Source organism: Delphinapterus leucas, chromosome 9, assembly GCF_059928025.1.
Source record: "Delphinapterus leucas isolate spDelLeu-1000000601 "Yukka" chromosome 9, BTC_Dleu_Yukka2, whole genome shotgun sequence".
In the NCBI taxonomy this organism is placed as follows: Eukaryota; Metazoa; Chordata; class Mammalia; order Artiodactyla; family Monodontidae; genus Delphinapterus; species Delphinapterus leucas.
This window is the reverse complement of record NC_143137.1, coordinates 48,244,668-48,269,985: the sequence shown is the minus strand read 5'-3', so window position 1 is coordinate 48,269,985 and position 25,318 is coordinate 48,244,668. Positions and strand designations below refer to the sequence as shown.

General features: G+C 37.9%; 1 protein-coding gene and 1 pseudogene across 4 annotated transcripts in view; one reads left to right on the top strand and one right to left on the bottom strand.

Annotated features, from left to right (window-relative positions):
- Positions 1 to 25,318, top strand: part of TAX1BP1 (Tax1 binding protein 1) — an 88,212-nt gene that overhangs the window by 21,869 nt on the left and 41,025 nt on the right. For all 4 annotated transcript variants that reach the window (XR_016394307.1, XM_030759799.2, XM_022584434.2 and 1 more), the window contains exons 4-7: positions 528 to 715; positions 4,200 to 4,358; positions 20,373 to 20,521; positions 20,617 to 20,707. Coding sequence is in view for 3 of the 4 variants with exons in the window: in XM_030759799.2 (XP_030615659.1) it covers positions 528 to 715; positions 4,200 to 4,358; positions 20,373 to 20,521; positions 20,617 to 20,707 (587 nt within the window). In the remaining variant the exon portion in view is untranslated. The remainder of the gene's footprint in view (positions 1 to 527; positions 716 to 4,199; positions 4,359 to 20,372; positions 20,522 to 20,616; positions 20,708 to 25,318) is intronic.
- On the bottom strand, positions 8,269 to 9,295 carry LOC115801716 (endoribonuclease YbeY pseudogene; annotated as a pseudogene).

The following is a 25,318-nucleotide window of genomic DNA, read 5'->3' as shown; positions in this document are numbered from 1 at the left end:
AAAACTGCATACTTGACTCTCCCAGATAAATTGGTTTTACCCTAGTGAAGATACAGGGAAAGAATATTCTGAGAGTATAAGCTTAGACCTAAGATAAGAAAAATATGGGCATATTTAGGGAAGAAAGAAGAGTCTAGGTTTTTTTTGTTGTTTTTTTCTTTTGTTTTTTTTTTTGCGGTACGCGGGCCTCTCACTGTCGTGGCCTCTCCCATTGCAGAGCACAGGCTCCGGATGCGCGGGCTCAGCGGCCATGGCTCATGGGCCCAGCTGCTCCGCGGCATGTGGGATCTTCCCGGACCAGGGCACGAACCCGTGTCCCCTGCATCGGCAGGCAGACTCTCAACCACTGCGCCCAGGGAAGCCCAAGAGTCTAGTTTTTGATAGATAATTTGTGAAGGATAGGAAAGACATATCCTGAGTGCTTAGAAACAGGGTCATAAATGAGAGGATATGGCAAGATTTGTTAAATTCAAATAATTTTATAACAGAAAATTTAATACTTTTTTTGTTTGCTAACTTCCTCTTAGGATATTACCTTCCAAATGATGATGGAGAATTTTATCAGTTCTGTTATGTTACCCATAAGGGTGAAATTCGTGGAGCAAGTACACCTTTTCAGTTTCGAGCTTCTTCTCCAGTTGAAGAGTTGCTTACTATGGAAGATGAGGGAAATTCTGACATGTTGGTGGTGACCACAAAAGCTGGCCTTCTTGAGGTTGGTACCAACAGTGATCTGGTGATTCATAAATTTATATTATGAACTGGATTATTTTGTTATGAACTGTGACTTAAAAATAGTGAATGTTTTAAAAAAGACAAATCAGTCATAGATAAATTACAAACAGAGCTCATGTTGGTTGGCATTTTAAGAATTTTTAGGTTATGCAGGAGTATAACCTGAAAATCAAATGCTTTTTAACTAAAATAATAAACTTAGAGTGTTGTTTTTGAAATACTTAAAAAAAATTTTCTGTCACAATTATGTTACTGATTTCACTGTTGCAGGGACTGTCCCTAGGCTTATCAGTATTTTGTGCATAGTATATCTGCAATAAGTAATTATTGAGAGAATTTAGACCTAAAACTTCCTAATGTTCCCTCCCCCTAACCTTTCTTCTTTAGGGATGGCCTAATCTGTTTGATTGTAGAATAATACAGATTTGGGGGTGAAGCTGATGGTAAAGTGGTATGAAGCAGTAAGTCTAACTGTAATTGGATGTGAACTTCATTTCACTATAACACAAGCATGCTCTGTCTCACGTGTGGCAGTGAATCAGTGAAGCGTCCCAGTCTCATAATTTAGGTTCAGCGTTTTTACAATGATTTCTTTTCCTGTTTATTTGATCAAATGAATAAGCTGGATTAACCATAATTAAAAAAAAAAAAGGTGAAAAAGTTTCTCACTATTTTCACTGAATATTTTGGAGTCATTGCACTTGCATCAAAAGAAATTTTCTATGTAGATGGTCTAATGCCATATGTCTTAATTTTAGTACTTAGTGAAGGAAAAAAATAGAACAGCATTCCTATTTCAAGATATTTCTCAATGTCTTTACCCTAAACCTAAAAAATTAGAATATTATATTGAGTTTCTGTGAAAAAGATCTTTAATTGGTTCAGTATACATTTTTGGTTATTTTACATTCCTATTTAGCCTATGGTGAGTCATTGCTTATTCTTTATACTCAGATGGATGTTTTTTATATGTAAATATTTTATGCCTTTGATTTTATTTATCTTAAAAAACAGACTACAGAAAAAAGACAAGAGGTTATAGATATTAGACAGTCGAACTAAGAAGGTTAGAAGGAACCAGTAACTTACTGTGAATTTTTCTGTATCTTTCCTTCCCCCTTCCAGAAATTCCTCTCTTATCTTAAATAAAGAAATGTAACTTTTATAGGGTGACTAAAACATTTTGTGGTGACAACCGCCTGCTGATCAAGGTTTTTAGCCTGGTATTTGAATGCTAGTCAAAGATGCTGAAACAAGCCTAGATCTTATTAAGAATGCAGTGACTGTTTATATTGCAGTTTTTTGGATACTTGTTAGACCACCCTGATTTCAGGACCTCCAACAGAAAAACAACAGGCATTTTGGCATCTACCTATCTTTTGTGCTCCAAGTAGATTGGGACATTGCACAATTTAGTTCTCTTCTTCCTACTCATAAAATGTATGCTGTCTCTTAGGTAAATGTTTCTGAGATAAGGTATTTATATTCTGATCAATTTTTTGACGAGTCTTTTAAATTTCCACATTTATCAAAATCTTTAATGATTTTACTAAAAATGCACCAAATTAGTACAAGTGTGAGACATTATCTAGGGCACTGTTATTAAGAATGATTGAGCCACAGTCCTTCAGTTTGTGAACCTTGGTTGTATCCTAGATTTCTAAAAAGTAGATATTTTGGGGGTAGTGTAGTATATTTTAACTATGGACTACCCGTTGGGTGTTATAAAATTATTGTTAATTTTCTTAGCTATGATCATGGTAGTGGTTAAATACAAGACTACTTATTAGGAGATGCTTGGCCTGTGCACTTAGGGGTGAAGTATCTGCAATTATGTTTCAAATGCTTTAACAAAAAAAAAGAAAGAAAAAGAAATAAAACTTAGATATATAGAGGGAGAGTAAATATGGCAAAATATTAATAATTATTGAATTTAGGTTATGGGTGTCCATGGTAAAATTTTAACCTTTTTGTTTGCTCGAAAGATACCAGAATGCAAAACTGGGGACAGGAATTAGACTTGTATACACTTTCATATAATTTTAATTCCTTTTAAAAATTTCTACTTAAGATTCAGTGAACTCTAAAGTATGTGTCAGTTAAATGAATCACTGGGAAAAAATGGTTCTTTTATAATGTTTCTGTTGTACTGTGTCAAGGTGTATCTTTATTTTTAAGTGGCCAGAAAGTTTAGAGCCAAACATGATTTTTTAAAAAATAGGTAAGGTAAAAAATTAAGTGAATAAGTAAACTTTTCTCTTTTTTTTTCGGTACACGGGCCCTCACTGTTGTGGCCTCTCCTGTTGCGGAGCACAGGCTCCGGACGCGCAGGCTCAGCGGCCATGGCTCACAGGCTCAGCCGCTCCGCGATCTTCCCAGACCGGGGCACGAACCCGTGTCCCCTGCATTGGCAGGCGAACTCTCAACCATTGCACCACCAGGGAAGCCCAAACTTTTCTCTTTTGAGGGCATTTACTCCTGTCATTTTCATTTAGTCTGATGAAAGAGATAGATGGGTCATTTAAAAATTTTACAGTTCTTTAACTTTCATAAGAGCCATTTTAGAGTTTAATTAGAGTTTGATTCTATGACCCTGGAAAAGTGACTTGGGGTGTATTGGGGGAAAACATTTTATTTTAGCTAAATGTATGGTGCCTCCTTTGTGAAGTTTTCCCTCTGAGTCTCCATTCTTCTTCCCTTGTTAGAATCAGACTTCTTCTTTTTTTTTTTTTAATAGAATCAGACTTCTTGCTGTAAGAGAAATATTAACCATTTTATTTACTATTTTAGGTCCCTTAATTTGGTAATTTTTAGAATACTGGAGTTCAGATTTTCCTGAACTAAGTAACTTAGTGTTCATGTAAGAGTCAATTATATTGTTAATATGTTACAGTGTGCATTTTTGTCCTAAAATTTGCATTTACTTATAAAGTTTCTTTTAATTTAGCTAAATAGAGGCCATTTTATACATATAGAAACTTATTCCTTAGTACCTTATTTAAAGAACTTTTCACAGTAATCCCATAGATGAAGGCCTTATGTAACACACAAGGAAGTTCTTAATAGATTCAAAGATTTCCCATAGATTTGCATTCAAGAAGAGGTACACATTTTTCTCCTTATTACCCAAAATAAGAAAAGCCCAGAATTAAGTCACTTATGAAACTTAATATGCCTCATTTGTAGTACTGATTTGAAAAGTGATTAGCAGGCAACTTCATAATAAAATTCATTACTTTTATACCTTCTTGTAATGTTTTTTTTCTTTGCCCAACCAAAAAATGGTTTAAGTTTATGATTCATGAATTTTTCTAACTGAAGACTAAAAGAGTCTGATTGATATGAAGTAGATAGTATGTAAAATTTCTTTCTGCAAATTTCTTCACTATTTTTTTGAAATGGGAAACTGAATTAGTAATTTTTATAAGATTATAAAAAAACAATTTGAGTTTTCTGTTTTATAGTTGAAAATTGAGAAAACCATGAAAGAAAAAGAAGAACTGTTAAAGTTAATTGCTGTTCTGGAAAAAGAAACAACACAACTTCGAGAACAAGTTGGAAGAATGGAAAGAGAACTTAACCATGAGAAAGAAAGATGTGACCAACTGCAAGCAGAGCAAAAGGTTAGTTGTGTCTTATGTAACTGATTGGAGTTATAGTATATTGTCTGAAACCCACTTTTTTCAGGAACTGAACCAGTTAAAGTGAGTGAAGACCACATGTTGAAAAAAGTGGCATTTAGATAGATGTTTGTATGAGAATAGGTCAGAGCCTATCAACCTTCTGTCATAGCCTCTTTTATGTTGTAAATGGTTAAAATACTTTAGATTTTTGGTATCAGGCTTGTGACATTGTCCCCGACAACTGTTTCTAGATGCTTTACATCTAATTGTAGGATACTTGATTGAATTGGGGGAGAGGGGTTAGAAATACAATTAGGAATGATAAACACTGAATAAAGGGGAGAATAGAATAAAGTAGTTAAAATTACTTTTCTAAAAAGCAGAATTTAGTGAAATAAGATGTAATGTTAGAATTTTGAAATCCTTGATGTGAGAAATGCAATAAATTATAGTAAAAACCACCTAATTAAAAATTGGCACAATTTCTTAATCTAAGGAAAAAAGAAGTATAAGTGTAAAACAGTGTGGCTTGATTAGAGATACAAATGGATTTAAGTCAGTAGCCAAAAACAATGGAAAAAACCAATCACCTAATTTATTTAATATTTTCATAAGAAAATTTGTTAGTTTTGACAAACTTGCACAGATTATGATTATACATACCACAGTCTCACATATGTTGTAAATAGTTGGATATGCTAATGTCCGTTGACAGGATTGATCTATTGTTCCCTAAGGATGGGGTCTGTTCCATTATTCTTTTGTGCAGCAAGACCTAGAACAGTTGCTTAATAATTGTTAATTGAACCATTAGTACAGTGATTCTTAATAGGTTTTATACTCTAGTGAAGTGGTTGTATATTGCACACCTGAGCAGAGATTATATACAGATAGGGCTCAAACTGAAAAGATTTTTTTAGCCTTATTCTGTTTGTTTGAGGATTACTTACTTGAGTTAGAGGGTAAACATAACTTATAGCAATGTATACAGTTGTGAATCTCCTTATAAACATCTGTAAAGTCTTCTGTCCTTGTTACCATTAGCCTTGTTAGTTTAAAATATTTTTTAAACTATTTAAAATAGTTTAAAATATTCCCCCAATTTTACTCTTGGGGAATACTTGCAGTCCTGCAGTAGGAGTATCCTACAGTAGGAGTAAGTTACTCTATTTGGTTAAGAAACCACTTTTGTTTTTTTTGTTTTTTTTGGTGGGGGGGGGTGGGTACTGTGGGGCATGTGGGATCTTAGTTCCCCAACCAGGGATTGAATCAGTGCCCCCTGCAGTGGAAGCGCAGAAGTCTTAACCATTGGACCACCAGGGAAGTCCAAGGAACCACCGTGTTTTTTTTTTTTTTTTCTCGGTGCACGGGCTTCTCACTGCAGTGGCTTCTCCTGTTGCAGAGCACGGCGCGCGGGCTTTAGTAGTTGTGGCGCACGGGCCCAGCTGCTCTGCAGCATGTGGGATCTGCCCGGGTCAGGGCTCGAACCCGTGTCCCCTGCATTGGCAGGCGGACTCTCAGCCACTGCACCACCAGGGAAGCCCTCAAGGAACCACTTTTTAAATTTGAACTTTTTAAGCAGGTGTACCAAATATTATATTATAAATGTTATGATAAAATCTCATTGTATGTGCCTAGCTTGACCATTAGGACATTCAGCTAAATTTTTAATTCAATTGTTATAACTCCTTTGCTATCCTTTGTATAATTCTTACCCTTCTCTTTCTATTCTTCACGCATTTCTCTCGATGTTTGTACCTGGATTTGATAGTTTTCTAAAGTGGCCCATTACAGCATGAACTTAGCCCATGAGATCAAGAATACCCTGAAATATGGCCTTTAAGGTTAGACTCTCATCGCCTTGAATCCAAGGGAAGAAAGGATGATTTGCAAGAGTAGGAATGGCAGAATGAGAGGCCTTTAATTGCGTGAAATACTGATGTACATTAGGCCATTTCTCTGGTTCAGTCGAGTATTAGCTGAGATTTAAACAGTCTCAGGTTCTCTCTGCTGTCCAGGTGACAAGGGGTTAAACACTACAGGCAAGACTAAAGATTATTCTGATAGACTTAGGTTGAGAAAGTGGTAGATTGAGGTCAAGGGATTGATGAAGCAAAATCTGTAGGAGATTGTGGCTGTGGTACCAGAAGAGATCTTTGGAAGTTTTTATGGCAACTCATAAATCTTGATGACAGTCACTAATCTTGAAAGGCACTTCTTCCTTGCTGCTATCCTTCCATTGGAATATACTCTCTGGGAAGATGAAGTATGTGGAAGTGATTTTTAAAAATATGTTATACTGTAGAAAATGGTGATAAAAGGACCTAGAATGGTATTGGTTACGTAATAGATGTTCACTAACTTTAAGTAGCTATATTGTTGTATTACTTTTCATAGTGATAGACCAGAGAATCATCAAGGAAGAACTAAAATATGAAGAGTGTCATCCAAGAGGAATGGAAATTGACAGCCTTTTCCCCAGATTTTAAAAGTATTGATAATACTTGTATAATGTTATATATAAACAGTTATGAGTTATATTTTGGCAACTGCTTATTTCTGGGGATAAAATAACATGCTTGCCAGGAGAGAGAGTTCTTCTTTGTTCCTAGTTGTGGGGCTTCTAGTTTTTTATGAATTTGCTTTTTACTTCCAAAATTATAGTCTCCATCTTAATCAGGGAGGCCTGCTGGGCAGTTAGAACAGCTCAGGAACTTTCAAACCCGGGTTAGTTGTGTGGCTTATTAAATCTGTGACATTTCTTGGCATCTGTTTAAAATCTATTCCATGGTATGAATTCTGAAAAACGATCTTCATATAATAGTCCTAAAGGGCTTCTCTTTGAGGTAGGTATGAGTATATAGCCTCTGAATATCTGAAGGACTATTAAGATATTTACCATTCATTTAAAATTTTATAATAGTATACTAGGAATGATCTGCAGAGAACTTCAGTTTCTTCATGGTAGAAGAAATATATTGCATTTTCATTGTTTTATAAAATATGATTAACTTATTACCCATTCAATACTTGACAAATACTAAAACAGTTAAATGTTTATAATAATTTAATGTTTATAAATAAAATCTTCCATCTTTTGTAAACATTGACGTTTTTCATTGTAAAATACCACTAGAGGGAACACTCATTTTGTAAATTAAAAGAATTGGACAAGTTAAGATTATCAAAACCAGTTGGTATAAGTGATGCGTTTAATTACATTTAACGTTGGCTCCTTGAAGGTATAAGGTAGGATTACAAAGTAGATTAAAACTGAAACCAAATAATATTTATAAATTGAGAGCTATAATTTATATATTGTATTTCCCCTAGATTATTTTAATGTGATATGTATGTTCCATTATTCATGTACACTCTAAATTTAAAAAGTAACAATTTTCATTAAGGATAATTTTTACATTCATTTTTAGTTGAACTTCAAAGAAGTGTGGATTTTTCTCTCCTGTAAAAGGCTGATTAATAAGAGTAACTCATATAATACTTAATGTAAGCCAGGTGCTATTCTGAGTGTTTTTATGTCTGTTAACTCTCTTTTTACTATGAAGTGTAGGTTACTTAACCTGCCTACAATTGAACAGTTTATATAAGTGGTACAGGCAGGCAGTCTGGCTCCAGCCAGTGCTCTTAATCACACTGTATACTATACTAGTGTTCTTAATGACACACTATACCTACTGCTGAGGGCTTATCTAATTGATCTTTTTTAAAAACAGCTTTTTTGAGATGTAATTTACATACCCCCAAAGTTCATCACTTTAAAGTATAAAATTCAGTGGTTTTTATTATATTTATAGAATTGTGCAACCATTACCATAACCTAGTTTTAGAACCCCCAAAATAAATCTTTTTTTTTTTTTCTGAGCACTTAGAACTATTTTATTTACAACACTGAAAATAACACACCTACCTGTGTCCTGAACAAAGAAATGAGTGGAAATTTCTGTAGCGTTTTAAGAGGCAGGTTCCACTCATAGAATTCAGCACCTGCTAGGGCTGGCACTTCTGCAGCCCCACAGGACAGCAGTGGCCAGCAGGGACCTCAGCGTGGGGGACCCCTGATCCTTGGGGCCCAAGGGGGGGATCCACCTTTCATTCATACTGTGACACTTCAGTCAGAAGAGGCCCCTGCTCAGGGGCAGAAACCTGGTCCCTGTGTGCCTGCTTAGCTCCTCGAGAACCTGCTTCTCCTTCTGGTACCGCTTCTGCCACTCGGCCTCCGTGCTGTGTGTGAAGCTCAGCAGGTGACAGAGCCCGTGGGTGGCAGTCACAGTCAGGATGTCATAGGAATCTTCATTTTCTTTGCAGTGCTGGAAGATATACTCTACTCCCAGGAAAATGTCTCCTAAATTATAGTAATCTGGAAAATCAGGCTGGGGAATTTTGCCTGCTTTCAGATCCTCGTGAAATGGAAAGGAAAGCACATCTGTTGGGGTATTTTTGTTTGTGTAGATTGTATTAATCGGCTGAATCTGTTGTCGACACAGACGACCCCCAGGTCGAACCTCTGCACCCACAGGGCTCTCCGCACTGCCTGCACCTTCTCACGGAGCCGCGCCCGCCTCGGGCACTGCCCGCTGCAGGTTCCTCAGCACCAAGCTCATCACCCGCCCCAAAAGAAATCTTGTACCTATTTGTCGTCACTCTTTATTTCCCACAAGTCCCAGGCAACCACTAATCTAAGTTTCCGTCTCTATGGATTTGCATGTTTTGGACATTGCATACAAATGGAATAATATGTGGCCTTTTGTGACTAGCTTCTTTCACTTATAATGTTTCCAAGCTTCACCATTTTATAGTATGTGTCAACAGTTCGTTCTTTTTAATGTCACATAATATCCCATTGTATTAGGCTTTTAACCCCCAACTTTACATTTATTAGACTTACGTAAAAATTAGCAGGTTGTATGTATATTCTCTGTGTTCTTGTTTTTGTTTTGGAGTGCTAGATATATACTTGAAATTAGAAGATTGAAAACTAGATATATATTTGAAATTAGAAGATTGAAAATTGAATGGTATTGAATCTTGTTTTCCAAGTAGGACTAAAATGGGCTGTGATCCTGTTAAGTTTTCTAGTTAGTTTAGTTTATAATTTTTTGGTGCCTAAACTATGAATTGAGTTTTTTCCATAAAGTAAATTATATTCTTAACTTGAATATTGGTAACTTAAGATGTACTTCAAGATATTTTAAAACCAATTTCTTTTGCGTGGTACTAAGTCAATATTGCTTAAACAATATGAGGAGCATGTTATGAACTATTGTATATATTCATATTGTTTTGGTTCTTAAGTTTCACAAACTAGGTAGGGTACCTTGAGACATTACCAGGCATTTGGGAGTTATCATAGGTATAGGAGTGAGAGAACATGAAAGATCTCTCATTATGATGGTGGCTCTGGCTAGTGTGGACCTCTTCAACTATCTTTATATTTTTGGCTTTCTTTTTCCTTGCGTTGGATACCTGGTTTTGGACAGAGGTAGTTTAAGGCATTTAAACTGCTTAATGTATGGATTGCCCCAGTTGCTTATGTCTATCTACCTATCTATCTAATGTGTAGAATTGCTAAAAACCAATTTTGAAGTTAGGATATCATTGAATTTCTAATTCTCTTTTACCGTGTTTTTATTGAGAAGACACAAAGGCTTAATTTTAATGCGTAATTTAATGTATTTAGCAATACGTTTCTTTAAAGCCAATTACTTTCATTTTGCACCTGATTTGCTAAGTAATAGTTTCAGAAATTCATAATACTTTGTTTCTAAAATATATTTATATACTTTGAACTAGCTCATAATCTTGTATAGACTAATACAGAGGTGTAACATGAAGCATTGTTTTTTAACATCTTTATTGGAGTATAATTGCTTTACAATGATGTGTTAGTTTCTGCTGTATAACAAAGTGAATCAGCTATGTGCATACGCATATCCCCATATCCCCTCCCTCTTGCATCTCCCTCCCACCCTCCCTATCCCACCCCCCTAGGTGGTCACAAAGCACCAAGCTGATCTCCCTGTGCTATGCGGCTGCTTCCCACTAGCTATCTCTTTTACATTTGGTAGTGTATATATGTCAGTGCCACTCTCTCACTTCGTCCCAACTTCCCCCTCCCTGTGTCCTCAAGTCCATTCTCTACGTTTGCATCTTTATTCCTGTCCTGCCCCTAGGTACGTGAAGCATTTTTTATAGTTTGTTTCACAAGACTTGTAGCATTGAGTATTTTTCATTCAGTTCAGGTGTAATTGATGAAATTTTAAGACATTTAAAGTGTATATAATGATGATTTGAATATGTATAAAGGAAAGGATTGTGAAAAGAATCCTTGTGAAAGGATTCCTCCCATCTAATTAATTAACACATCTTCAACTACATATTTATCTTTTTTTTTTTTTGGCTGCACCCCATGGCTTATGGGATGTTAGTTCCCAGACCAGGGATCGAACCCGTGCCCCCTGCAGTGGAAGCATGGAGTCCTAACCACTGGGCTTCCAGGGAATTCCCCTATTTATCCTTTGTGTGTGTGTGTGTGTTTGTGTGTGTGTATGTGTGTGTGTGTGAGAGAGAGAGAGAGAGAGAGAGAGAACATTTTTCTCTCAGCAAATTTCACTTATACAGTATAGTGTTGTTAACTGTAGTCACAATGTTATACATTAGATCCTCAGACTTTATTCATCTTATAGCTAAAACTTTGTCCCCTTTTATCAACCTTCCCCGCTCCCCACCCCTCAGCCCCTGGCACCCACTTTTCTGTTCTTTTTCTATGAGTTTGACTTTTTATTTAGATTCTTCATATAAGTAGATACCATGCAGTATTTGTTTGGCATATTTCACTTAGCATAATCCTCTCAAGGTCCATCCATGTTGTTGCAAATGGCAGGATTTTCTCCTTTCTCATGACTGAATAGTATTCCATTGTATTTATGTACCACATTTTCTGTATCCATTCACCCACTGATATACATTTAGGTTGCTTCTTTATCTTGATTGTTGTGAATATGCTGCAGTGAACATGAGAGTGCAGATAAATCTCTTCCATATCTCTTCCGTATGTACCTTTGGGTACATACCCAGAAGTGGGATTGCTGAATCATACGGCATAGTTTTCATTCCGTATTGGCTTTTGCATGGTGCCTGCACCAATTTACATTTCCACCAACAGTGCACAAGGGTTCCCTTTTCTCCACATCTTCACCAGTATTTTGTTATCCATTGTCTTTTTTTTTTTTTAATTTTTATTTATTTATTTTTGGTTGCACTGGGTCTTTGTTGCTGCTTGCGGGCTTTCTCTAGTTGTGGTGAGCGGGAGCTACTCTTCTTTGCGGTGCACATGCTTCTCATTGCGGTGGCTTCTCTTGTTGAGCACGGGCTTCAGTAGTCGTGGCACGCAGGCTTAGTTGCTCCACGGCATGTGGGATCTACCCGGAGCAGGGCTCGAACCCGTGTCCCCTGCATTGGCAGGCGGATTCTTAACCACTGCGCCTCCAGGAAAGTCCTATCCCTTGTCTTTTTTTTTTTTTTTTTTTTTGCGGTACGCGGGCCTCTCACTGCTGTGGCCTCTCCCATTGCGGAGCACAGGCTCCGGACGCACAGGCTCAGCGGCCATGGCTCACGGGCCCAGCCGCTCCGCCACATGTGGGATCTTCCCGGACCGGGGCACAAACCCGCGTCCCCTGCATCAGCAGGCAGACTCCCAACCACTGCGCCACCAGGGAAGCCCCCCTTGTCTTTTTGATGACAGCCATTCTGATAGGTGTGAGCTGATATGCATTGTGGCTTTGATTTGCATTTCCCTGATTTTGAGCACCTTTTCATGTGCCTTGAGCACCTTTTCATGTGCCTGTTGGCCATTCATGTGTTGTATTTGGAAGAAAATGTCTTTTCCGTTCCTCTGCCAATTTTTAAATTGGATTGTGGGGTTTTTATTGCGGGGGGTGGCTATTGAGTTGTGTGAATTCTTTAAATATAATTTTGGATATTAACCTCTTATCAGATATTTGATTTGCAAATATTTTCTCCAATTTCACAGGTTGCTTTTTCATTTTGTTGGTGGATTCCTTTGCTGTGCGGAACCTTTTTTAGTTTGATGTAGTCCTGCTTGTTTATTTTTGCTTTTGGTATCAAATTCAAAAATTCATTGCTAAGACCAGGGTCAAGGAGCATATTACCCCCTGTGTTCTCTCCTAGGAGTTTTATGGTTTCAAGTCTTAAATTTAAGTCTTTTATTCATTTGAATTAATTTTTGTGTATGGTTTAAGATGGTGGTCCAGTTTCATTGTTTTGCATGTGGCTGTCCAGCTTTCCCAGGACGATTTGTTGAAGAGAGTACCCTTTTCCTATTGTATATTCTTGGTTCCTTTGTTGTATTGATAGATTGATTGAACACATATGCATGCGTTTATTGCTGGGTCTCTTTTCTGTTCCATTGATCTGGTGTAAAGTAAATCATTCAATTTTAATTAAAAAAGCAACTTAATATAAGTAAAATTATACCATCCTAAATTTTTTCTTCTTATTTAAAAATGTATGTGAAATCCAACATTAAAAGTTACTTGTCGGGACTTCCCTGGTGGCGCAGTGGTTAAGAATCCGCCTGACAGTGTAGGGGACACGGGTTCGATCCCTGGTCCGGGAAGATCCCACATGCCACGGAGCAACTAAGCCCGTGTGCCACAACTACTGAGCCTGTGCTGTAGAGCCTGCGAGCCACAACTACTAAAGCCCATGCTGCGCCTAGAGCCCGTGCTCTGCAACGAGAAGCCACTGCAATGAGAAGCCCGCACAGCAACAAAGACCCAACACAGCCATAAATAAATAAAAATTAAAAAAAAAAAAAGTTACTTGTCTGTAGAATGTATACATGTTCAGGAAATAACTTCGACATTTATAGATATATTTGTAGCCTTTCTTCCCCCTCCTTTTTCTACTCCAACCAAAAAAATTTAATCCTTTGGATCTGGAATTTTCTTGTAAAGCTAGAATTTTTTTTTAACCATTTATTTATTTATATTTAATTTTTATTTTATATTGGAGTATAGTTTTTTTTTTTCTTTTTGAAGAGCGCAAGGGCCGCGAGCGCCTGGGAACCCTGGCCCACCTCCCGCGCCGAGGGTGGCGGAGGACCCCGATGCGGACGAGTCCGCCGCCCCTCCGGCCCTGCACGGCCCCCCCGGGAGAGGGGCCTGTGGGGCTGGGCCTGTGACATCCCCTGCCTCTCGGTCCGCACTCGCCCCCGCCTTTCTGGAGTATAGTTGATTTACAATGTTGTATTATTTCAGGTATACAGAAAAGTGATTCAGTTGTACACACACACACACACACACATATATATGTAGTTATTTATTTATACATTCTTTTTCAGATTCTTATCCCATATAGGTTATTACAGAATATTGAGTAGAGTTCCCTGTGTTCTTCAGTAGGTCCTTGTTGATTATCTGTTTTATATATAGTGGTGTGTGTATGTTAATCCCAAACTCCTAATTTATCCTTCCTCCCAACATTTCCCCTTTGGTAACCATAATTTTTTTTTTTTAATTTTATTTATTTATTTATTTATTTATTACTGTGTTGGGTCTTTGTTGCTGCACACGGGCCTTTTCTAGTTGCGGCAAGCAGGGGCTACTCTTTGTTGCAGTGCGTGGGCTTCTCCTTGCAGTGGCTTCTCTTGTTGTGGAGCACAGGCTCGAGGTGCACGGGCTTTGGTAGTTGTGGCATGTGGGCTCAGTAGTTGTGGCTTGCAGGCTCTAGAGCACAGGCTCAGTAGCTGTGGCGCACGGGCTCAGTAGTTGTGGAGCGCAGGCTCAGTAGTTGTGGCGCACAGGCTTAGTTGCTCCATGGCATGTGGGATCTTCCCGGACCAGGGCTTGAACCCGTGTCCCCTGTATTGGCAGACGGATTCTTAACCACTGAGCCACCAGTGATGTCCCCATAAGTTTGTTTCTGAAGTCTGTGAGTCTGTTTCTGTTTTGTAAATAAGTTCATTTGTATCATGTTTTTAGATTCCACATATAAGTGATACTATATTTTTCTTTTTCTGACTTCACTTAGTATGATAACCTCTAAGTCTGTCTATGTTGCTGCAAATGGCATTATTTCATTCTTTTTATGGCTGAGTAATATTCCACTGTACGTATGTATGTGTGTGTATATATATATATCACACCTTCTTTATCCATTCCTCCATTAGTGGACATTTAGGTTGCTTCCATGTCTTGGCTATCGTAAATAGTGCTGCATTGAACATTGGGGTGCATGTATCTTTTCGAATTATGGTTTTCTCTAGATATATGCCCCGGAATGGGATTGCTGGATCATATGGTAGTTCTATTTTTAGTTTTTTAAGGAACCCCCATACTGTTCTCCATAGTGGCTGTACGAGTTTACATTCCCACCAGCAGTGTAGGAGGGTTGCCTTTTCTCCACACCCTCTCCAGCACTTATTATTTGTAGACTTTTTGATGATGGCCATTCTGACTGATGTGAGGTGATACTTCACTGTAGTTTTGATTTGCATTTCTCTAATATTTAGTGATGTTGAGCATCTTTTCATGTGCTTTTTGGCCATCTGTATGTCTTCTTTGGAGAAATGTGTATTTAGATCTTCTGCCTTTTTTTTGGCCCTGCAGCTTGGCTTGTAGGATCTTAGTTCCCTGAACAGTGATCGAACCTGGGCCCTTGGCAGTGAAAGCATGTAGTCCTAACCACTGGACCATCAGGGAATTCCCTGCCCAGTTTTTGATTTGGTTGTTTTTTTTGATACTGAGCTGCATGAGCTGTTTGTATATTTTGGAGATTAATCTCTTGTTGGTTACATCGTTTGCAAATATTTTTTCCCATTCTATGGGTTGCCTTTTCGTGTTTTTTTTTTTTTTTTTTGTGGTATGCGGGCCTCTCACTGTTGTGGTCTCTCCCGTTGCGGAGCACAGGCTCTGGACGCACAGGCTCAGCGGCCATGGCTCACGGGCCCAGCTGCTCCGTGGCATGTGGAATCCTCCCGGACCGGGGCATGAACCTGGGTCCCCTGCATTGGCAGGCGGACTCTCAACCACTGTGCCACCAGGGAAGCCCTTGTTTTTCTTTTTGTTTGTTTGTGTGTGTGTGTGTGTGTGTGTGCGCGCGTGCGTGCGTGCTCGCGCGCGCGCGCGCTGGGTCTTCATTGCAGTGTGCGGGCTTCTCTAGTTGTGGCGCGCAGGCTTCTCTAGTCTCTAATTATGGTGTGCAGCCTTCTCTAGTCTCTAGTTATGGCGTGCGGGCTTAGTGGCCCCATGGCATGTGGGATTTTAGTTCCCCGACCAGGGATTGAATCCTCGTCCTCTGAATTGGAAGGTGGATTCTTAACCATTGGAACACCAGGGAAGTCCCGTCTTTTCGTTTTGATTATGGTTTCACAAAGGTAGAATTTAAGTGTATTTGCTCATAGCAGACTTTTGATAGTAGAAGTGGCTCTTATTACATTTTATTGTATTTAAACTTTGCTCTCTTGGAATATGGACAATATTCTCCATGGAAATTGTCTTTTTTTTCTTTTTTAAAAATGTATTTATTTTGGCTGAGCCTGGTCTTAGTTGTGGCATGTGGGCTCTTAGTTGAAACATGCATGTGGGATCTAGTTCTCCAACCAGGGATCGAACCCAGGCCCCCTGCTTTGGGAATGCGGAGTTTTACCCACTGGACCACAAGCGAAGTCCCTTCATGGAAATGTTCTTAGTGCAATTTTTTGCTGTTGTTGTTTGAATAAAAGTATAAGGTTTTCTTAAGATAAATTTGAAGTTTATTACCGAAGAGGTTATGTGAATATTTGTTGTTTAAATTCAGAGATCTAAAGTACTGCAAATTGAAATATGCTAAAGTAAGTTATGGTTTCTATCAGGTTAGTTTACAAATAAAAAGTTTACAAATAAAAAACAAACAAAAGCTGTAACTGAGGGACTTCTCAGGTGGCGCAGTGGTTTAGACTTGGCACTCCCAGTGCAGGGGGCCTGGGTTCGATCCTTGTTCTGGGAACTAGGTCCCACATGCATGCTGCAAGTAAAAGTTCGCATGCCACAACTAAGGAGCTGGCGAGCTGCAACTAAGGAGCCCACCTACTGCAACTAAGACCCAATGCAACCAAATAAATAAATAAATATTTAAAAAAAACTAACTGAAACTTAAACAGGTTGTTTTTATGGGAGCAATGTTAATGAAACAGTTAATTCCCTAGTTATTATTGTTATTTATTTATTTTGCCTTTTAACACATTATTTTAATGCCATGAAGATAGTTTATTATAGTACATTGTTGTCATATATATATATATATATATATATTTTTTTTTTTTGCGGTACGCGGGCCTCTCACTGTTGTGGACTCTCCCGTTGCGGAGCACAGGCTCTGGACGCGCAGGCTCAGTGGCCATGGCTCACGGGCCCAGCCGCTCCGCGGCATGTGGGATCTTCCCGGACCAGGGCATGAACCCATGGCCCCTGTATCGGCAGGTGGACTCTCAACCACTGCGCCACCAGGGAAGCCCGTCAGTTATATTTTTGTTTGGTGTATTTCTAGGAACCAAGGAAGATACATTTATATTCTCTATAACTAACTACATAGCTTGGTATTACAGTCGATTTCAAGAAGCACAGTGTTTGAGAAAAGCCAGATTACCTCAAATGAGTAAGATTTATTTTAAAATCTTTTAGCAATTTCCATAAATGACATAATCCTTTTGCCAATGATTTGCCATTTAGAGTATTCAGGAACTAATTTACTAAATTTTCTTGCTGTATGTTTGAATCCAGAATATCATCATACTTTTTTCTAGATAATTGTCAGTGATATTGTATCCGGTTTCTTTACATGTATTCATTTGTAGTCAGAGTTAATTTTGTCTTTATTTAACATAGGAATAAATGTGTTGTTAAGATATTTTTAGTGCATGTTTAGCTACATAGATGATTCACAGTCTTTTTATCTGGTTGTTCATATTTGAGGGTTATGACTGGGGGAATTGGTAATAGTAGGTCATGGTGACGTGATCCTTCAATTTAGGAGGAGGGGGCGAAGTCTGCTGCATGAATCTGAAATGCCCAAATCTCTTAATCTCCTTTTGCCACCACTTTTGTTACTGTTCTTATCTTGGTGCACGGTGTAGCTGACTTACTCATCTCTAAGTTTCTCTCTGTTTTAATATTAGAATTATGGTGCCCTTTTGACATATCTTGCAAATACTGACCAAATGAATATTTATTCCAAATTTCAAGTGTTTTTCAAAGACTGTGTTGTAAATTTTACTGTTTTAAAAATGTTATTATTATTTTTTTAAAACATGGTTCTTAGTTATTTGTATGTACACTAAGGGCCTTGATGTCATTTTCATGCTAAGGAAACTTAGACACATTGAAGATGCTTATCCTTCACTCAGATATGAGTGCTACAGGCCTGAAGAATAATCCCCACTTTAGTATTTTCATGCCTTTTGCAGTGGGCTTGGATGCTGAGAAGCTATTGGTTGCTTTTATAGGTACCAAGAAAAGATTCCAAGACTCTCAAGTATAGTTAGAATTAATTTGTGACTCACTATAGAGTTAACTGACTCATAGATAAAGCAGTTAGTTTATGTTTTGTGTTTAGTTGCTTATGAATCTTTTCTAGTTATTCTCTATGCATTTTCTTTAGAATGCTGTTTACCCACTATAGGACTTCATTAATTGCAGAATCAGAAACTAGTTTTTGCCTCTGAGCAATCTAATCTTTTTCCTAGGAAGAAATACCTGGATTAAATCTGTAGCCTATTCACAGTACCAAGAGAGCATTTGGTAAAAATAAAAACTAAAAAAAAAAAAAATAGTAAAAAACTATTTACCAACCTCTCTGACCGTCCTTATAAATCAGCTAGACAAATACTGAAAATGTGTCAAATATTAAAGGATCATTGGATAGTGACAACAATTATGGGAGAGGGAGTAAATATCACCTGCTTTCTCTGGTGTTATGTAGAATTGAAATCAGAAAAGCATTTAGTTTTGCATAACAGTCTTTGGTTTATGTTGCAAATTCAGTAAGGCAAACAGTTGTTTTGAGCAAAAATAAAACCAATAGAGTGTATCTGACCTCTGTTGTGATAAGCTTCTTAATGAATTACGTTTTTCTTAGATGCAGTTTAGTAATTTTCATATTCTAGCAAGATATTTAAAGTGATATTCTACCTATAAGTAAAAAATTTGGCTGTTACTTTATGAAAGTCAAAGTGGCTTATAAATACTTTGTAACATTTGATACATTTAAATTGGCAGAATGGTGATTTTCTTTAGTTTTCGTTGTTGGGTTGATGGGTGGTACTATTTTTTTTTTTTTTGGCTGCGCCACAGGGCATGCAGGATCCTAGTTCCCTGACCAGGGATTGAACCCATGCCCCCTGCAGTGGAAGCACGGAGTCTTTTTTAATTTATTTGTTTGTTTATTTATTTGTGGCTGCGTTGGGTCTTCGTTGCTGCGCCCTGGCTTTCTCTAGTTGCAGCAAGTGGGGGCTACTCTTCATCGCGGTGTGCGGACTTCTCATTGTGGTGGCTTCTCTTCTTGTGGAGTACGGGCTCTAGAGCACAGGCTCAGTAGTTGAGGTGAACGGGCTTAGTTGCTCCATGGCACGTGGGATCTTCCCAGACCAGGGCTCGAACCCGTGTCCTTTGCATTGGCAGGGGGATTCTTAACCACTGCGCCACAAGGGAAGGCGGGAGCGTGGAGTCTTTTTTTTTTTTTAAACATCTTTATTGGGGTATAATTGCTTTACAATGGTGTGTTAGTTTCTGCTTTATAACAAAGTGAATCAGTTATTCATATACATATGTTCCCATATCTGTTCCCTCTTGTGTCTCCGTCCCTCCCCCCCTCCTTATCCCACCCCTCCAGGCGGTCACAAAGCACCGAGGGAAGCGTGGAGTCTTAACCACTGGACTGCCAGGGAAGTCCCGGGTGGTACTAGTGGGGAAATTGTAAAATTATTTTTTTAACAAACACAATTTGTCTTAAGTTATCAGTTCTTTTGATGTATAGTTTCCCATAACTATGTGGAAACCTCCAAATGCACTGTTATATTTGGTTCCCATAATTTTATAAACGAGGCAGAAAAGGCCTTATTATCTCCATTTTACAAATTATAAAACAGGCTTAGGGAGAGGCTTGATCGAATTCTCATAAGTTACTTAATTGTCTTAATTGATGTGATAAAAAATTTTAAATTATCTGTTTAAAATGAAATTCATCACATTTACTACATCTTTTATATTCATTTCAGTGTCTTTAAATATTTGTTCCAGCCTCTTGAATCACAGTGACAGGAGCTTTAGGAACATGGCTTTAGGCATATATCTTAACTTAGTGCTTTGGTATAATTATCAGTGGCACTTAGTGATTTATGCTAGAAGAAGTTGGTGTTAACTTTGTTTAGTATCATGAAACTTGTTTTGTCATTGGGGTAACATTGGAAAGCGAGATGTAAAAAGCAAAGTGACTAATTTTTAAATTTTTTCCTCACTTCAGTTGCCTGCCCTCTGGTGGAGAAGTTAGTGAAATCAGCAAACAGTGTGTGAAAAGTCCAGGAAAAAAGTTAATAATTGATTTAGTATTTGAAAAGTTTAATGTATGTTACCATTTCAGGTTTAGTTTTTAGTCTTATAAACTTTGGAGGGGGGCTTCCCTGGTGGCGCAGTGGTTGAGAGTCTGCCTGCCGATGCAGGGGACATGGGTTCGTGCCCTGGTCCGGGAAGATCCCACATGCCGCGGAGCGGCTGGGCCCGTGAGTCATGGCCGCTGAGCCTGTGTGTCCGGAGCCTGTACTCCGCAACGCGAGAGGCCACAGTGAGAGGCCCGCGTACCGCCAAAAAAAAAAAAAAAACTTCGGAGGGGACAAATGTGGGATTAAACTTTTAACCATAACTGGATTTCTTAGAGATATACAAATTTGTATTTCTAATTATGTTTCTGTGTTTCTCAAAATATTTTGTTATTGTTTCTAAGGTTCTTTTTGAAGTCTCACAAAGTTTAAAAATGGAAAATGAAGAATTTAAGAAGAGTTACAATGATGCTACATCCAAAGCCCTCCAGCTTGAGGAAGATATTGTGTCAGTCACACATAAAGCGATTGAAAAAGAAACTGAATTAGACAGGTATTCCCGATGCTTTAAAAAAGTATCTTTGTGTTTTAAAACTGTTTTAAGAAAGTTGTTCTTGTCTATGTTAACGTTATTTGACTTTAACTCAGTTTAAAGGACAAACTCAGAAAGGCACAGTATGAAAGAGAACAGCTTGAATGTCAATTGAAGACAGAAAAGGATGAGAAGGAACTTTATAAGGTAATTTATTCTTTACATTTTTATTAGTTATCTTTTGCTGTGTAACATGTTACCCCAAAACTTAGTGGTCAGGAATTTGGGAGCAGCTTAGCTGAGTGGTTCTTGCTCAGGGTCTCTTGTGTAGTTGCAGTCAGGATGTTTGGCAAGGGCTGCAGTCAGCCAAAGGCTCAATTAGAACTGGAGAATCTGCTGTCAAAGTAGCTCACTCACATGACTTTTGGCAGGAGGCCCTTCAGTTTCTTGGAATGTTGCCTCTTCAGTGGCTGCTTGAATGTTCTCACAGTATGGCAGCCAGCTTCCCTCAGAGTGAGCTATACGAGAGAGAGCAAGGAGGAAGTCAGTGCATTTTATGACCTGGTCTCCAAGTTGTACACTGATGCTTCTTTATCTTATTAATTAGAAGCAAGTCACTCCAGCTGATACTCAGGAGAAGGAAATTAGGCTCCACTTCTTTAAGAGAGGAGAATCAAAAGTTTTGGGAGTATATTTTAAAGCTGCCTCATTGTGTATAGTCCCTAATTAGTTGTCAGGGAATTAAATTGCTGGTGTTTTAGATACTTAGCAGGTAATGTATAATAAGTCAAAGAGTTGTAATGGTAACAAGATACCTGTTTATCAGAATTTGTGCAACTAATTATTTTCCCCTTTTAAGAATATATAAACCTTAAGGAGAGCATTAATTTACTTCAGTGATGATCATGTTTTGGAGTTTGCCTTTTGGAATAATAATAATAATCTTCAGAGACTGTCATTTTAAAAAAGATCCTGTTGACAAATCTTCACCCTTTTGAAGTTTTTTCCTCCTTTCCTTTTTAAGTGACTCTGAAGTAGGGTAGTGAGCTTTAGTTGTCAATAATGTCGTGGATGCGTATTGGGACTTACTTATTTTAAGTGGCTCATAAGCAGTCCCTGAAGGAAGTTCCAGATGAGGAATTTCAAGAACAGTCTGAGCTAAGTCAGTATTATTTGGATAGATTCAATCTCTTTATTAGATTAGAAAAGGACAGTACTCATTTATATATTGATATTATGGTATATATTAAAGATAAAACATAAAACTCTGCATATATTCAGTATTTGAGAGTCTCAGTTTGTACTAAGAAACTAAAATATGATTTATTGTGTTACCAGTGGGTTTCTTCCTCCTTCTCTTTAAAAAACAACTATTCATTTATTTATATACATTGATAAGCTAGATACCAACATTGGGTACCCAAGTATGAAATTTCAAATCTGTTCTGAGGATCACCTCTTTTTTCTTCCATTTTTATTGAGATATAATTGACATATAGCACTGTATAAGTTTATAGTATACAGCATAATGATTTGACTTGTATACTTGTATACATCATGGAATGATTACCACAATAAGTTTAGTGAACATTCATCATCTCATATAGGTATAAAATAAAAGATTTTTTTCCTTGTAATGAGAACTCTAAGGATTTACTCTCTTAATAACTTTGATATCAATATATAACATACAGCAGTGTTAATTTTAGCTATCATGTGGTACATTACATCCGTAGTACTTACTTATCTTATAACTGGAGGTTTGTACCTTTTGATTACTTTCATAATTCCCCCCTTCCCCCCACCCTTTACCTCAGGTAACCACAAATCTGATCTCTTTTTTCACGAGTTTGTGAAGTTTAATTGACCTAGTTTCTGGTGCACAGCATAGTGATGTGATATTTCTGTACATTTCAGAATGATCACCACAATAAGTCTAGTTACCACCTGTCACTATACAAAGGTATTACATAATTATTGACTATATTCCCCATGCTGTACACTTCATACCTGTGACTGATTTTATTTTGTAACTGGAAATTTGTACCTCTTAATCTTCCTCACCTGTTTCTCTCATCCTATTCCCCTGTAGTCCAGCAACCACTTGTTTGTTCTCTTCATCTATGACTCTGTTTCTTTTTTATGTTTGTTCATTTGTTTTGTTTTTTAGATTCCACATGTAAGTGAAATAATATATTTATCTTTGACTTATTTCACTTAGCATAATACTGTCTAGGTCTGTCCATGTTGTTGCAGATGGCAAGGTTTTTCTTTTTTTATGGCTGAGTAATAGTCCAGTGTGTGTGTGTGTGTGTGTTTATGTGTATGTATGTACACACCACGTCTTCTTTATCCATTCATCTATTGATGGGCATGAGGCGGGATGAATTGGGAGATTAGGATTGACATATATACACTATTGACACTATGTATAAAATAGATAACTAATGAGAATGTACTGTATAGCACAGGGAACTCAATGCTGTGGTGACCTAAATGAGAAAGGAAATCAAAAAAAGAGGGGATAAATGTATACGTATAGCTGATTCACTTTGCTGTACAATATAAACTAACACAATATTGTAAAGCAACTATACTCTAATTTTAAAAAAAAACAATTGTAGGTTGCTTCCATATCTTGGCTATTGTAGGTAATGCTGCAACATAGGGGTGCTTATAGCTTCTCAAATTAGTGTTTTGTTTTCTTCAGAGAAATACCCAGGAGTGGAATTGCTGGATCATATGGTTCTATTTTTAACTTTTTTTTTTTAAGGTCACACTGTGTGGCATCTTAGTTCCCCAACCAGGGATCAACCCTGTGCCCCCTGCATTGGGAGCACAGAGTCTTAACTACTGGACCACCAGGGAAGTCCCTATTTTTAAATTTTTGAGGAACCTCCATACAGTTTTCCATAGTGACTGCACCAATTTACATTACCACTAACAGTGCAGGGGGGTTCCCTTTTCTCCACATTCTTGCCAACACTTGTTATTGGTTGTCTTTTTGATAGTAGCCATTCTGACAGGTGTGAGGTGATAATCTCATTGAGGTGGTATTTGATTTCTATTTTCCTGATGATTAGTGATGTTGAACACCTTTTCATTTGCCTGTTGGTCATCTGTATATCTTCTTTGGAGAAATGTCTATTCAGGTTCTCTGCCCATTTTTTAATTGGGCTTGTGTTTTTGATGTTGAGTCGTATGAGTTCTTTGTAGATTTTAGATATTAACTCCATGTTGGTTGGATATATCACTTGCAAATATCTTCTCCCATTCAGTAGGTGGCCTTTTCATTTTGTTGACAGTTTCCTTTGGTGGGTAAAAGCTTTTTAGATTGACATAGTCCCATTTGTTTTATTTTTGCTTTTGATTCCCTTGCCTGAGGAGACACAGCCAAAAAAATATGCTAAGACTGATGTCAAAGAGCATACTGCCTATGTTTTCTTCTAGAAGTTTTATGGTTTCAGGTTTTACATTTAAGTCTTTAATCCATTTTGAGTTTATATATGGTGTGAGAAAGTAGTTCAGTTTGATGATTTTGCATGTAGCTGTCCAGTTTTCCCAATACCATTTATTGAAGAGGTTGTCTTTTCCCAGTTGTAATATTCTTGCCTCCTTTGTCATAGATAAATTGCTTATATAAGTGTGAGTTCATTTCTGGGCTTTCTGTTCTGTTCCACTGGTCTATGTGTCTGTCTTTTTTTTTAATTTTTGGCTGCATTGGGTCTTCGTTGCTGTGCGTGGGCTTTCTCTAGTTGTGGCAAGGGAGGGCTACTCTTCGTTGCAGTGCGTGGGCTTCTCATTGCGGTGGCTTCTCTTGTTGCGGAGCACAGGCTCTAGGTGCGCGGGCTCTCAGTAGTTGTGGTGCACGGGCTCAGTTGCTCTGCGGCATGTGGGATCTTCCCGGACCAGTGATCGGACCCGTGTCCCCTGCACTGGCAGGCAGATTATTAACCACTGCGCCACCAGGGAAGTCCCAAAGTTTTTTTTTTGGAGGGGGGGGTGCGGTGTGCCTCAAGGCATGTGGGATCTTATTTCCCTGACCAGGGATCGAACCCATGCTCCCTGCAGTGGAAGCTGGAGTCTTAACTACTGGACCACCAGGCAAGTCCTAGGTGTCTGTTTTTGTGCAGTACCATACTGTTTTGATTACTGTAGCTTTGTAGTATACAAAGTATAGTTAATGTGATATACTGCATTAAAAAATTGAAGGATAAAGATCGTATGATCATCTCAGTAGATGCAGAAAAAGCTTTTGACAAAATTGAGCATTCATTTGTGGTAAAACCTCAAGTGGGTATAGAGAGAACATACCTCAACATAATAAAAGCCATATATGACAAGCTCACAGCTAACATTGTAGTGTACTCAGTGGTGAAAAGCTTGAAAGCACTTCCTTTAAGATCAGGAACAAGCCAAGGATGCCCACTCTGACTGTGTTTATTCCACATAGTATTGGAAGTCCTAGCCACAGCAGTCAGACAAGAAAAAGAAAGAAAAGGAATCCAAATTGGAAAGGAAGTAGTAAAACTGTCACTGTTTGCAGATGACATGATACTATATACAGAAAATCCTAAAGATGCCACCAAAAAACTACTATTCCTCAATGAGTTTGGTTAAGTTGCAAGGTACAAAATTAATATATGGAAATATGTTGCATTTCTACATACTAACAACAAACTCTTGGAAAGAGAAATTAAGAAAACAATCCCATTTACAATCAAAAAGAATAAAATAGGAAAAAATCTAAGGAGTTACAAGCTCTTTACTGGGAAAACTATGAGACATTGATGAAAGAAATTGAAGATGACACAAACA